Source organism: Pygoscelis adeliae, unplaced genomic scaffold (genome assembly GCF_000699105.1).
Source record: "Pygoscelis adeliae isolate BGI_AS28 unplaced genomic scaffold, ASM69910v1 Scaffold192, whole genome shotgun sequence".
NCBI classification, from domain to species: domain Eukaryota; kingdom Metazoa; phylum Chordata; class Aves; order Sphenisciformes; family Spheniscidae; genus Pygoscelis; species Pygoscelis adeliae.
This window is the reverse complement of record NW_008824284.1, coordinates 800,648-816,721: the sequence shown is the minus strand read 5'-3', so window position 1 is coordinate 816,721 and position 16,074 is coordinate 800,648. Positions and strand designations below refer to the sequence as shown.

Here is a 16,074-nt window from a genome sequence, read left to right as displayed (position 1 = left end):
CTAGTTTGCCCAAAGCGTTGCTTTCCTTATATGTTGTGTAAGAAAGCAAAATTATTTTTTTTTTAAATCTTTTGAAAAGAATGTACTTGAACTCATGTTTCAAAAATAATACTGATTGGAAAGTAGGCTAAAGAGCTTCTCAGGAGTGCAGCTTCTTCTCAGAAGCTGGCTGTGCATTCAGAAATGTGGATATCCACGTAAAGGACTATCAGACTACACAGGAGTGCAAAAATGGATAGCTGGAATTTCGAGTATATTAAATAGTACAACTGAACTACAAAAGCCAAGAATTCTTAGCTTACATTAGAATCAACAGTCTTTATATGCCATTGTAAAATTACCCAATTAATTTCTCATGCATGGAAACAAAATGCCCCATGAATCTCTTTACTGAAAAGGCATTTCTAATTTAAAAACTTCTAGTGATGTTAGTGAGCACATATATTTATAAATGGGAGCTGATAGCAATTATCATCCTTGATATGATTTATTATTTGGCATTATGTATTATTTGACCTCTACAGAGAGCTCAGCTATTCCAGTTTCTGGAATTAAAGGCATGAACTTCTCATCAAATAACATTACAGAACTTTAATTTCTCCTCATAGCTGCAGGCTACCCTAACAAATGGATTTAGAAGAGTAGAACCTAATTTCAGCCAGATGCCACAGGAAAACAGGCTGTAATATAAATTCAGATTATTTACTATTTTCTGATGTTTAATTTTACATGAATGGGGAAGCTTATTTTCAAGTGATAGTAGATCTCCCCTCACCTCATAGCCACTGGGCTTCTGCACTGTGGTGGAGTAACTGACATTTCCTCTCATCCAGCAATCCATTACTTAGTTACCCTTCTGAGAAAGGAGTCTTTAAATTCAAAAACCTCCTTGGCCTGCGCAGTAGCCAACATTGTGACCAACAGTGCTTCTAGTTGCACAGAAAATGAGTAAAATTTAGCAGCTTTTTGTGAAACCTGTGAAATTTCAGTCAAAGACAGAAAACCAAGAACCAATGCACCTAACCAAGTTCACAGACTGACAAATGGAGAAAGTCCCAAAATAACAAAGAAGTCAGATTTTGCAAAGATGCATTCACAAATCTTCATTATTGCTCATGACAAAGACACAAGGTTAAACATGCAGCCAGAAAACAAGTGCAAGAGGATGGGAGAACACTTGAAATTTCAGGTGCAGGGTCTTAAACACATCCTTCGCCTTTCTTCAAATTAGTATGAAATACCAGTATCGGTCCCAGCCTCCTAGGAGGCCAAGACAACAGGGAAGTTTTATCTTCAGAGCACCTGCAGAAGCTGTGCAGTGGTGGACCATCTGTGCCACAGAGGAAGTCAGCAGCCTGGACAGCATCAGAGATCACAAGAAAGAGATGGAACGTATCTCCTCCAAGTCCCTGTGGCTTCGCAGGCCTGAACCTCCAGAGGTACCAAAGGAGGAGCAGGCAAAGTCTGAGATTATCCAGGTGGGAGTCCTATGAGGAAGGGGGCTGGAAGCTCATGACTTCTGGCGCCAGGTGGCTAAGTGGCTGGAAAGCAGCTTTGCAGAAAAGGACCTGGGGGTCTTGGTGGACACCAAGCTGACCATGACCATGACCAAGCAGTATGCCCTTACAGCAAAGAAAGCCAGCAGCTTCCTGGGAGGTGATCCTTCCCCTCTACTCAGCACTGGTGAGATACATCCAGAGTTTAGGGCCCAGCGCTGGGATCCCAGTACAAGACAGGGGTCTTGCTGTGGATTTTTGTTTTGTTTTGCCTAACTTATTGCAAAGGATTCACATCAACATGGCAGGAGATGCTGCCTTGTTGAACAGTTACTTGGCAAATGATGAAATTCTAAGTGTTTCAGCTGTAAGAACGGAAGTTTGTTAAAACATAATTCTGTTAAATGCTTTATTCTTCTAAATCAAGTTTTAATATTATTATTAACAGTGAATGTTCAAGAAACAATGCTGGTAATTCGATTGATGGTACTGTGCTGCGATACTGCTATAAGCAACGTGTCCCATGGCTTTATATGTGCATCCTTCCTTTACATACATTGCAGTAGGGTGGAAGTGACCTAGATCCAGTGTGCCATTTCACACATGATCGTAACCAGTGCTGATACTCGCAAGAGAAGAGCTCAGTAAAGATAGCAGGGGACAAGCCTAGGTTTCATTTATACTATAGCGAGAAGAGACGGAGATACCAGCAGAAAGGCTGGTGAGGTTAAGGCATGGCTGGCTGAGTCTCACTACAGAAACAAATCAGACAAGTATATTATGGCAGTGGCTCCCTCTCTGAACAATTGAGAGGAAAACACTGACAGCATTTTATACAGATAGACAATACCTGAGAGATCTTTAATCTCATAACAAAAATGGATGACTCCCACCTAATTTTATTCAAATGTCTGTTGCCTGCCATTGCAGGCAGGTTCTTGGGCTGCATATAGCCTTACCCAGCACAGCTGTTATATATCAATTTAGAATGCATCAAATTTGGATAAAATTTGGGTTACAATTTTGGGTAAAAATGCACTCATTGCCAGATCACCGTAACAAGAACCCACCTCCTTCCGCTACATATCACACCCTCTAGATTGCAAAGGTGTTTCAAGTTAATCTGAAAGGCATGGAGTGCTGAAGTACTCAGCATCTAAAGTTAATCATAAACCTAACCATTCTTTAACCAACCGAAACTGACAAAACTCATTCTGATGGACTGGAAGGACCTTCTTTTTTTTTTTGGCAGGCTTTAATTGCCTAGAAAGTTTTCAATATTGGACTATACATTTCTTGGACCTAACCCAATTTCTGATTTTGTTTCCCTATTTTTTAAACGATTGCTAGATTCATCTTCATTACCAAAATAACCTAGTTTCATTTAAGACCACTATGCAGAATCCAAGAGACAATCAACCCATAGTGGGGTCCAGAAATGCCAGAAGGGGTCTAAATTCTGCCATGGACACAAATCTGCCTCCAACATTCCTTTCCACCTGATGAATGAAGTAAAAAAAAAAAAAAATCCCAAATTTTCTTTAACATCAATGTTATTTCATTTAGCTTAATGACAAGACACTGTACACAGCAACTGGAGATGAGACTTGATGTCTCTTTTTTTAATTTTACTTACTTGTCTTCGGTGGTCTGGCACAGAAACATAATGTAGCCTCTAAGTATAATTAAGCATTAATACGAAGGCCATAAATTATCTCTCAGCCCTGTGGATTGAAAGTCCATGTATGTGTTCAGAATTAAAGAGAAAAAATCTGTGGCATTTCGGGAGTCTAACTGTAGACTCACATTTTAAGATGATTAAAGCATCTTCTTCAGCTGTGTGCTTGTACTGCTTTTCCTCAAAATGATCACATTCTCTCAATATTGAAATTTAATTCTTTACCATTTTATTTCAACAGCTTAGGAACTCCCACATGCCTGGAATATATCCACAAGTTTTTAACACATGACCAATATCCTTATTAGCAGATAATATTAAAACATCTTTCAAACATACTCTCTTCCTTTGAATACGGTCTAATTTTGTCCTTATCAGAAAGCATTCAACTGGATTCCTGTGATGCAGTTTTTTTGAAAGACTATCTTAATAACCCTAACTGAAAATCAATAGTCATAAAAAAAAGTCCATTCTGTTTCAGAGTTACTACTCCAGTTTAATAAAAAAAGTTAACTTTTTTTTAAAGAGAGAGGAGAAGGAACATGGATTATACATGCTGAATTTAAAAGCCTCACTGAGGCTATTTCCTCATGAAAAAATGAAACGGGCCTGTCAATCACAGAACCTATAAGCAGTTTTAGTCCCTAAGTATACTACTACATGTACTGCAATATTTTATTAGAAGTTGTCCAACTACCTTTGTTAAAGATCCTCATCAAGGATCAATTAAAAATAAATTCTAAATAAACTATTTTTTAATTTAGAGTTACCTCTTGTTTGAGGTTGATTACAACATTGCTTAAAAGGTTTTCATTCTAATAAATGAGTTTTTAAAAATCTGTACGTATCCACTGCCTTCTGGGCCCCTGCTCCAGTGTCTCACCATCTTTGCTGTAAAATTTCTTTTCCTAACACTTTATCAGAATTTCTCTTCTTGCAGTTTGCCTGTTGTCCTGATCCTTTTGTTATGCATGTCTGAGAAGGGTCTGGCTCCACTTTCTTCAAAACCTCCCATTAGGTAGCAGAAGATACCCCCTGCCCGCCCTTAGCCTTCTCCTCTGCAGGACAAAGAAGCATGGTGCCCCCAGTCCTTCCTCGCACCCCATGCAATCACCCGGAAAGCCTTCTGGGCTCTGCCCAGCTTGTCAATGTCTTTCTCATATTGGGGCACCCAAAACCAGACACAGGAAGCCCACATGTGCTCTGACACACACTGCAGCACTACTAACCACTTCTAGCTTCAACAGTACTGTTTATACCATTGAAAAATCAGCTTCCCTTCAGATAGCTGGCTATGATTGGAACCCAGCATTAAGTTTAAAAAAACAGTTACAACTGATGTATATTACCAGCAGTAATTTGATAGAGTGAGAGAGGAGACTGGGAATGATGTCAGCGGTTGACTTTGAGAAAAATAAATCATGTATATAAAGGAGCGATAAATACAAAGACTCTTCGTCAAGCATGCCTGCCAAACTGAATTTATCAAAGTAGCATTTGTCAAGGAAAAAAAGAAGAACAACAGTAAACACCAAGTGCAGGAGAACCAATGTGATTTACAGAGGCAGTGAGCTTTAGCCTCCCGCAGGTACAAGAGATGTGATTGCGAGAGCAGAATTCCTACGGCTTCAAATTGCTTTAGGGAGCAGAGACCTCAGAGAGCGCTGCTGACCGAAGAGAAGACCTTTAGATGTATTATGAAGCCAAAAAGCATTTCAAATGCTCAGCAGCTTTCATGGTTTTACTAGATATTGTTTGTAATGTGTTTTGCCAGCATTTGGGATATATGATTCAAATGCTGCATAACTAAGCAACAATCCTTTAATTGTCACGTGCTCAGTACCTTTGAGCACATCACAATACTGTAACAACAGGTGGAGTTTAAGTGATGTTTTAAGAAATACTGCAGCTTGCAAAGGCATACAGTGAGGTTCACCTATACAACAAATAATCTCAAGACCAAAGAATGAACTATCTCTGCATAGATACAACAACCCAAAGCAGTAATCTAAGGGCAGCAGAGCCACAAAAGGATTTCACAAAGAGTAATTCCTGGATAGTAACAACACATCTGTACACTAGTACTCTGTTCATGATTTTTTAGTAATATTATTTGATTATGTCTCATTTTTCAAAAGTGCTTCTTGGTTTTTGTTTGTTTTTACAATAGTACAATTTTCTGGGTTCAGTACATTCTGGAGATTTTCAGAAACTAAACTATTAACAATCCACAGCAATAATGTATTGAACATTTTAAAAAATATCTTCCTGATACGCTGGTTCATGTTCTATAATCTACAGTAAAATTTCTTTGTCTGAGAAGTTGATACTTATTATTGAAATTTCAAAGTACAGTTTTGTACTGTCATAGACAAAGCACTTCTAACAGCATGGCAATACCCATCTGTTCTTTTTGCACTTAAAAAAAGTTATTAAGGACAGAAATAAATCTTTTATTTGAAGAAATCGAAGCTTGCTAGGTGCAGCAAGTGTTGAAAATTTTTAAACATTTAGTGTTGTTAAACTATTAGTACTGTTACAATGTTAAACTATTAGTACTGTTGACATACCACCCCCCAAAAAAAAAAAGTCAGTGGAAAAGTATTTTCCTTACATTTCAAATACAAATGCATGCAAGTCACTGACAGCTCCTCCATTTGTGAGTTTTGTGATTTTTCAAAAAAAATAAAAGGGATACTTCTGCTTCTCATTTCACTGCCTGCATGTCTTTCACTTTAATACATTTAATATTTATGGGAAAAAAAAAAGTATTAGTGTTCATCGTTCAAATAATACATAGTTTTGAATAGATCAGCTTCAATATGCCCCATGTGAGTTAGTCTGAATTTCTTTCTCCTGATTGTCAGACACATTTTATAAGGTCTCTAGCCATTTATATACCCAGAAAAAAAGATAGCTTGAAATACAGCATATGGTTTTCAGACAGATTCTATTAATACAGCTTCACAGGATGCTGGTATGCAGCACAAAGTTGGGTAATTTCAGTAAGAAGCAGAATGTAGCAGGTCATTCTGTGTTCAAAATAAGAATTTTTATATATAAAACTCAAGCAAATATTGCAATCTAAAATTACTCTGAATGGGGTAGGATACAAAATTCTGAGTTTTCAACTGAGATATACTTCTTCCCTTATGCTTTCCACTAGAAATATACTCCATCCTTTCTTTCTTTAATCAGAGCCTCTCATAAAAGGTCAGGTTGTCCAATGCCAATGTGATTCTCTGATTCAGTATCTTCTGTCCTTAAAAAGCACATGCTTCATTTTCAGCTAATATAAGCCAAAATGTGAAATGCAGAGTTTTCAAGGTAATTAGCCTTCCAAAACTCTTTGGCTTTTCATGGCAACTAGAATATTATCCCATTTTAGCCTTTGATAGCCTCCCTTGGTAGATGCTGATTTTGGGACAGAAAGTTTATGACTGCCTTGGCATCTTCACGGTTTGGCACCTCTGATTTATTGTTTTCTATCATTCCCAATTCACTGATATTGAGACACTCAAGAAAAAAGACTTACGTATGACGTAAGTCATGTAGAATATACAAAACCTACAGGATAGAGTCTTAAAATCTATTTCAGTGATATTGAGGGATCTGGTGTTTCCACTGAATTCTCTTAAATCTCTAACCCAGCAATCCCTAATTTGGAGAAATCTCAGACTTAACCCTACCACTCAGAACAGTATGTACACAATGGTACTTAAGTTTAAATTATGTTTAAAGATCTTTAGGAAAACTGTTACACATATTCTCAGATCTCACAGCATTTAAATAGCTAATTTTTAATTAAATATCTGGTTTCCAAAGCTTCATAACCAAGTTCTGTCACATTTATCTTAAACTTTGGATAATTAACAATGACAGAAAAATGATAAGACAATACACAGGAATTCCTGAGGAAAGCTAAGAGCTACCAGTCTTTAACTTCAGAGGCAGTATTTGGTCTTATAGCAAGACTAGCAAGGCTTTTTATTACTTGAACTTAGACAAGGAATCATTAAATGCTATTACTGTCTGCTTTCCTTGAAATAAATCGTATATTTATAGCCAGCATCTCAGAAACCTAAAAATTATTTATCTAATCATGCAGAAAACGTTAGCTTCAGTATTATTCTGCCTTTTTATAAATGTCCTCCAACATTGTCCCCATGTTAATATTTCAAGAAAGTGTTTATAAATAAAATAAACCCTTTTAAAATAAGTATGTTGTGTTCTGATTGTTTCCTGTTTTTATTGAAGAAAACCATGAGTCAAAACAGCAAAACCCTTAACACTGGTGTCTCAAAAGCACTGAGAAGTCAGAACAAAGGAGTTCAGTACGTAGAAACTCATGATGAATCACCTGCAAAACTTTAACAATTCATCCCATTGGTACAGCAAGGAGTCAAGAGACTTTGGACTGCCCTCCACCAGCAGAACACCTATGGAGAACAATATTACTGCATTTCACTAATGTAATTTGTTTTCGATACTAGATTCTTCAAACCCATACTCAGGGTCCTGTAGCCCCATAAAAGAATCCATATATTTGGACAAAATAAGACAATTTCATAATTGTCTTGTTATACAATTGTATAACTTGTCTGGGGAGACAAACTAAGAGTCAATTCACAGGACATCAGCTAACCTAAAGAATACAGACACATCAAAACTCAGGGTTCTGGGTTAGACTTTTTCAGGTATGAGAGGTGTGAGTTTTATTTTTAAGCGGTACCAACTGTCTTTTATAAGTACATCTGCCCTATTTACACTTGGGCTAAAATGTGACTACTTTAGAGCAGTCGGTTAGCTGATTCTCATCTGTAGGTAAAGAAGACACATGTGGCTCACTCTCCCTTCATCCCCTAGCCCATGGTGATAAGCTCTTTCCCATAGTATCCGTTAGTTGATCCACTGTTACACTGTAAATACAGGTTTAATGTACTATTGAACGCAAAGTTATGCTATAATAACAGAGCTCCTCCCAATCCAGACATGCCCTATTTTACTGAAAGCATGGTTTCACTGGAGGGCTTTCAGAGAATGATAATTTTAACAATATGACTTATCTGCTCTAGGACACTATCTTTAAATGGCTGTATTCATTTGAGAAAGAAAATTCTGGTCCTCTCAATGAAAAAAAGGAGGGAAACAAACATAGGGCTAGAGATACAGTAGGAGGAAAACGATTCAGAACCTCTGTATGTTATGGATGGTGAAATATTCAAGTTTCATCACGTGTGTAGAAACCCTGTTTATGAAGGATAAGTAAAAAAAAAAAAAACCAACAACATCCTGAGAGTTTGTAATCAGCATCAAGAAAACAAATTAAATCTATTGCTTGAGAAAGTTACAATTTCAAGAGTACACATGCGAATAAAAAATGGGAAACAGTATTCTATGAAGCACTGCTTTTGTTCCTGTGATACCGTTATCTACTCTGAAGTTCAGGGATCTTTACAACATAGGTGTTTTTGCTATTTTATACCAAATTAACTTAGCATAAGAAGCATAGAAGATTTCCCAGCTACTCAACAGGAATTTTCTGCTCATTCCTATGCCACCTTTAATCTCTTCTTTCCAAGGCCTCTGGTTCTCCTTCCCCACATAGTCATAACAGCATCTATATATTTCAGTACATAAAGAGAAATTAAGCCTACAATTACACAAGACACTTAAGATTACTTCCACTAGAGACCTAATAATTTAATTTTGGTTTAACATACTTGTGAAAAGACTGCAGCTGAAAATAAGTTGCAAAAAAAAACCATAAGGAAGATTAACATGCTGAAAGTCACCATGAATAGAGACATACACATAAACCCATCATCAATACTTTTAATCCCTCTAGGGTATTAAAAAGATCGAGCTACTTAGGATTAGAAAATGTAGGGCTAGTATGAGTATGACACTTGAGGGTTTGCTTACGACTGCAAGACTTTCTCTGTGCCATCTGCACACAGCACAAAAGATTCTTATTGCAGGACATAACTCTTCTCAAAATCCTAGAAAGACTGATCACATACTAAACTTTTCAACACGGCAGGAAACACTTCTGCTCTGGATCAATTTTCTCTAAAGAAGAGCACCCATAATGATCCCACTCGGACTCACTTGCAGTTTCAGACAAACTAAAGAATAAAAACAAAGAAATTCCACAAAATTCTAAGGTTAAGGCTTCAATTATAAGAAAGGAAACAGTGTGACAAAATAATATGCAAATGCAATCTTCACCTACGTTTTTGTAGCATTAAGACTCCCAACTTTCTGATATCTAAGGTCCAGCAGACATGGACCGATCACCAGATCTACGATTTTGTCTGCATAACTACCAGCTTTTTCTGAATCGTGTCCTAAAGCTAGCCTGAAAGCTAGTGACCTGCTCCCCATGCTCTGCTGTCCTGCCTTCAAGCATTTCTAGTCTGTGTTCAGTTTTCTATTCTTTACTCTGCTTTTGTCTTGGTGCCCTGCTTTTGAGCCAATATTAATAAGGTTTTTTAGATTGACTTTTTTTTATATCAAATGGGTGGTTGCTTCCTGTTTAATAAATAACTTTGATGATGCATACCTCCTCTGTCTATTGTCTTTGAAGTTGGGTTGCAAGCTGGAAAATGGCAGAGAGAGTTTTTGAGCCCTTCTCTTACTACCCTACCTCCATCATGTTTTTCAACTGCTTCACAGTTGGCTTTCATACTAATTTAAAAGATCTCCTGACTGCTAAGAATTCTTTAAGACTGTTATACAACAAATTACTCATCGTATGAAATATGCATTGCATATGCTTTGTATTGTCACTCTGTAGTCTTGTGACTACAGTATCACCATTGATAGTAATAGATTTCATACTGACTCTGAAAAGCCTCAGGACTTGTCAGGCTTTGTCTGAGTATGTCTTGGCTTGCATAGAGATTTGTTTTAGCTGGTTCAGCTGTAAAAGCCTAGATGCCTACTGTCTATTTTGTTTTACTTTTACTTACCTTTGCATAATCACGTGGTATAACCATATTTTTTATATAGCTAGTAGTAACAAGCAGTTAGACTGCATAGAATGAAATACTTAGGACTCCGCCATAATGATAGCATGTGCAAAAAAAAAAAAAAGCATGGTGTGACAACAGCAGCCTCAAAAGCGGGGACACGGGATGAAGATGAAGTGCAGAATAGTATGGGCACTATATGGTAAGAGGGGATAGAGGATGACAATGGAGATCCTATGGCTATAAGCAACTCCATAGCCATCAGTTAAAGGCATTGAGAACCTGGGGACTGGGAAAAGCATTTTTGTTAGGGACAGCAAAAGGAACAAAGAACAACTACCCAACATACAGAAAACCCACCATATATATCAAATTCCGATGTAAAGTGAAGTTACAGACTAATGAAAATGAGCCTGGTGTAAAGTGTGGTGGAAGCCCCTCTCAGACTCCAGAGGGAGGAAGAAGATACCAACAACATCGTACTTCCCTCAGCAAAGAAGAGGAAGAAACCTGCACGGAAGAAACCGTATCCCTCCTGGCATATGACAAGCATGCTGACAGCTTGCTTATACCATCACCACCCACTCAAAACTGAAGCCAACGACCTTGGGGACCATCCACCCTGTGGTGACAGAAGTTGAGCATAACACCAGGGAAAGGGGCAGACAGGAAGAAGGGTGTCGATAAGAATTTTAACAGTATTGTTAAGAAGAATATATGTTGATTGTGCTGGCCTGCTACAGACCTCAAAATTTATTTCTCCTACTGCACTGCAGACTCAGTTTTGTTGATTTTGTATGGGCTAACTGCAAAGACAACTGTTTTTGAAGAGTTTGTGTAAAGTCATTTTCTTGATATCTGGTTCCAAAATCTTTAAACTGGGGAAGAACTTCATACTGTTTCTGAAAGATGTAAATCTGTTAGGCTTTAAATAAAACTGGCAGCTGGACTGGTAAGTTACCACATAAAATTTAACCACAATTCAGGTTCTCAGTTGCAAAGGCTAGAGCAGACACAATATTGCTCTTAGCCAATCTTGCTAAAACTCCCCCCAGATTGTTCCTTTGTGTGTGGAACAATAGAGGGCCTGGCTGAAAATTAATTTTGAGGCTGTCAATCACAATGCTAAATGCTGGCTTGTCAATGCCAAGTTTAAGGCTATATTTTGTAAAAGGTTTTCACTAATCATCTGACAGCTGCACAACTAAGGAAGAAGCCCTTTGCCAGCTAAGAACTACCCTGCAGTTACAATCTAAATGTAAGTGTGATTCTTCAGAAAGGAAAAGATTATGCAAAAAAGCATGCTCTGGGACAGCAGGACTGGGATATTTTGCTATTCAAAATACATTTAAAAGATGGCAGAGCAAATCCTTGCCAGAAAAAGTAGCAAGACATACCTTTTTATTACTATACAAGACATAGTAAGAATCACTAACAAACAAGGGACTCAACCAGAATGGCTACTACCCAGCCAAAATCTATACAGCCATACAAAATGAGTACTCCCATGAACAACCAGCAATTCAGTCCCATCAATAGACTAGATAATGGAAATAATAATACCAAGGGACTATCTGAGGACACATACCCCACCAACTGATGGGTCCAAAGCTGTTTGGAAACACAGAAAAACAGTAAAGTTGAAGTAGGGTCTCCCTCCCTCACCATACAAATCTGGAAGCGATTGCACCTTTTGAACACTGTTTTGCATCTGTGCATTTCAAATGTCTCTAAAAGGTGGTTAAGAGTTTGCAGATAATACCTACCTACGTACAAAGCAAGCAAACTTACCTTGAGTATACTACTACAGGTAGTCTAAGCCAACTTTCTCTTTAAGAAGCAAAGAATAGTCCTAGTGAAAAGGCTGGGAGTATCCTCTGGAGAGTCAAAATAGGTCACTTTCTTCCCTATGTACATCTTAGGCTATAATTCAGAGAGGTTCTTGGGCAAGCTCCTGCAGCTAGGAATAATGTCTGTGAACATGAGCCAGTATGACCACTGCCAGTCTTGAAATCAGGCATACGAAACTGGGCAGGGGCTAAAATATGGTGCAATAAGCATTATTCTTCATCAGCACAGCTGCAGGAGACCAAATATGCACAGGAAATCACATTACAATAGAGAGACGCAGAGGTGAGGCGGCAGCAGCAGCTTGTCACCGAGAGCAGAACAACCTGTTCATGCAAAATTCCAGAATTTATGGGGACACAAACACTGTTACAAAATATGCTCCCCCACAGCATCAGGGAGAGCTGAAGCTAAACATTTTTATCACTCTTCATTATGGAGCTGGACAAAACTGCACTTAAGATTAAGGAAAATGAAAAATCCCATCATATCTCCTTCAGGGTATTCTTCCCTGCAGTTTCTGCTGCAACTGCAGCTCACATGGATGTACCCAATCCAGCTAAAGAAAAGTTGCTAATAAGGTCTCCATGGTAACACGTAGCTCAGCCTTTGCGAACCATCTCCATGGTTAATAAATAGGTTACATAAAACTTGGGTGCGTTTTGCACCGGCACTGCTCTCTGTGCTGGTATGGTGACGCTGCGTGCAGTGCCCAAACTAAACATAGTGCAAGCCAAGAAGCTTTATGGACACTTGCTAGAATAAAACCAGGAGAATTTAGATGAAGTCGCATTTTAAACCATAAGGAAACTACTTGTCAACATATTTTTGCATGACCTTTTTTTTTTTTTTTTTTTTTGGTGATGCCATGCAGCTCTGCTGTCCTCTGAAACTGGTAAGGCTGCAGATACAAGCTGTGGGAGAGAATGAAGTCTTGCTCCACTGTGTGTTTTCCAACTGCTTGCAGATTCTATCAGAAATCACTCCAAGATTGGTGTATGCCTTCAAGTTATTCAAACTGCCATTTCCAGCTAAAACTTCTTTCCTCTGTATCATAAATGCAGTAACCAGATGCTGCAGATGTAGTAGACTCACATGCTACCAGACCATCCAGTTCCCTGCTGCACCTCCCCCATCTTGGGCATTTGCAAGCTCTCCTAACCTTCCTCTTACGCTCTGAGGTCTCACGCAACAGAAACCGTTGCCTGGCCCCAGCAGTGAGCTTCAGCTTCATCTGGAGAATAAGGTCACAGAAAAAGCAAGAAACTAGAATGCTTCACTGTTCTGGAAGCTTTGCCGCACTCAGAGAACGAAAGACGTATTTTTCCAGATACAGACACGCTGTAACTGCGGTTCCTATCTCACTGTGTCATTTGCTTAACACACATGCTTCTCACATGAGACAACACATCAGTCTCCTGTATTGGCTGGAAAAAGGGCGAGTGCTGTACCTTGGATAAGCATCTAAATGTATTACTAATAAACAATAATGTTTTATGGTATTTTATACAGACACAGACGCTCTTGTAAAAAAGAGCTATTTAATTTGTATGCAACAAGCAGCTTAATCGTAATATCCAAAATCACTTGAGAACATAGCATTTTCCAAATAAGAATTGTAACAGTTATACTGGAAATATCACTTGAAACAGACTGGTTTGGCTCTCCTCAGAAGAGTGTGTGTGCTGCAGACGTACAGAAACATCCCCCTCACATCCCCCACCTTAAAGATGGTACATACCTGAATGACTAGAGGGTCACAGAAAGCATATGTAGCTTTCTCAGGAGAAGCTACCTGGGGGATTTTTTTTTTTTTAACGGAAGAGCTACATTTCTTACCTTCTTGCCTAGCAAAAGCAGTACAATTTGCTTCAAATGCTCATGAGATTAATTCAGTCTTCCACAATGTCTTAAGGAAATTTACATTAAGCATTATCACCCCTCATGCCTTCTTTCAATTATGGCTACTTTTTTTTAAGGTAATACGACAGAACCTACAGTGAAAGAACTGAGATTTGAAAGCAATCAGTGCAGCCACAGCTTGTCAGTTAGCTGGTCTTTAGAAAATCGTTAATCTGAAATTATTTTAACTTTCACATTCCACCTTTAATGGAAAACTATGATTTTGGAGGAAAAAAACCAAAATATTAGTTATTTAATACATGACAAGTTGGCTGCACTGTAGATAAGTACAACTTAAGAATCAGATTAATTTATTTAAAGGAAATTTGGAGAATATAAAAAAGAGGATGAAAACACTGTTCAAAATTGAACTGTCTGCCTAGCTCAATCTACTCATCTTTTTGTTGTAGGAAGGCAGGCATGCTTTTTGTTTTATACAATAAACAGTACTCATTAATTAATCTGCAAGATTCGTTGTCAATAATAGTGCTTGGTTTCAGAGCTGAATGAAATTTAGAATTTTCCCTTTTTCTGAAATAAAAATTGTGAAAATGTTTTCAGTCTATCTCAGGATAGACTGTCTCAGGATAGACAGTTTCTTCTAGTTTCTTGGAAACTAACTTATGTATTTTTGTAAGACTACCAAGCCATTTTAGTTCAACAGTTCAAACACGAGACAGAGTAAAGGCATGAAACTGAAAAACTGGAGCCAGACCTCTTAACTATCTGGCTGAGAGCCTAGAAACTCTTCAGCTTAATTGTAGGCTTTTTGGTCTGATCCTAACAGTCCACAGGCTAAGAATGTAAACTGCTACAGCAGAGGTTATCAGACAGCTCTTACTCAGGTACCACCATCAACATCAAGTTGCTAAACGTGCTGGTGACAGCTTCCACTTTGTGTTAAAACAACTTCTGAAGCATTACGTATCAATTTGGATACAAGGATACTGGTTGTACAGAAAACTATTTTCCATCTGGAAAACCTACAGTCTAATTCTATGGTTATATTTTTCAACTTGAAGGTGAAACAGTTGCATATAAACTAAGTATTTTAACAATCAACTGGATCCTTACTTTAAAAGATCAATTAGCCATGAAACATCAGACTTGTGCATCTGAATATACATGTAATAATGCAGTTGCATTCATGACCTCTACAGGCATAAGGACTCCAAGGTGTTTGATGCCTGGCCTGTAATTTCTTATTCTGGTTTTGTTTTGGGTTTTTTTTTTTATCCTTGACACAAAATATCAGCAATTTCACCTTCAAAAAATTCTCAGCATGAACTGAAGTGACAAAATAAAGAATATAACAGCTGGCTTGGTAAGTAGTAGTTACTGCCAAAAATGGTGAACCACCATATATAATGCACAATTTATTTCTGCTGAGAAAAGTCTGACCCTGGTGTCTTGCCTCTCATGAATTATAACTTAATCTTTCTTGACTAGAAATAAATAATATAGCAACATACAGCTGTCTACTGCACTTTGCTGTATTTGCTTTTGTTCCCCTTCTGTAAGGCTGCCACTGCAAACATGCTATTAGTAGCAAACAAGTGGCAGTAAATAGGAAGCCAAGGAACATGGAAGAATGAAGAACTGTATTTCCTAGCAGGAGTATGTGAATACCAGATCACTGTAGGTGAGTATGTTTGATCTGCTGAGTTGGTTAAACCTTACAATATGGTCAGGGCAGTGTTTTATAGAACGCTAGAAACTTGCTACCTGGGTAATTTAGGTAGTGTGACAGTAACAGACAAGATTATTAGCACGTCTGGAAATTGATGCAGAAGGATAGCACATGTTCTAGAAGGAAAAGCAGGAAACAAGAAGGAAAAGCAACAAGGCATTATTTTACACCACCCAAATCTCAGGAGAGGAGAGGGAAGGGGAGGGGAGGGGAGGGGAGGTGTCCTGGTTTCGGCAGGGATAGAGTTAATTTCCTTCCTAGTAGCTGGTACAGTGCTGTGGTTTGGGTTTAGGGTGAGAACAATGTTGATAATACATCGATGTTTTTAGTTGTTGCTAGGTAGTGTTTATGCTAGTCAAGGACTTTACCGCTTCCCATGCTCTACCAACTGAGAAGGCTGGAGGTGCACAAGGAGCTGGGAGGGGGCACAGCCAGGACAGCTGACCCAAACTGGCCAATGGGATATCCCATACCATGTGACATTCC

General features: G+C 38.3%; 1 protein-coding gene across 1 annotated transcript in view; it reads right to left on the bottom strand.

The window, feature by feature from the left end:
- Nucleotides 1-912, bottom strand: part of PRR16 (proline rich 16) — a 33,621-nt gene extending 32,709 nt beyond the window's left edge. The window contains 1 exon segment of the mRNA XM_009318598.1: nucleotides 853-912. Coding sequence (XP_009316873.1) covers nucleotides 853-912 — 60 coding nt within the window.
- Between the last annotated feature and the right edge of the window lie 15,162 nt (nucleotides 913-16,074).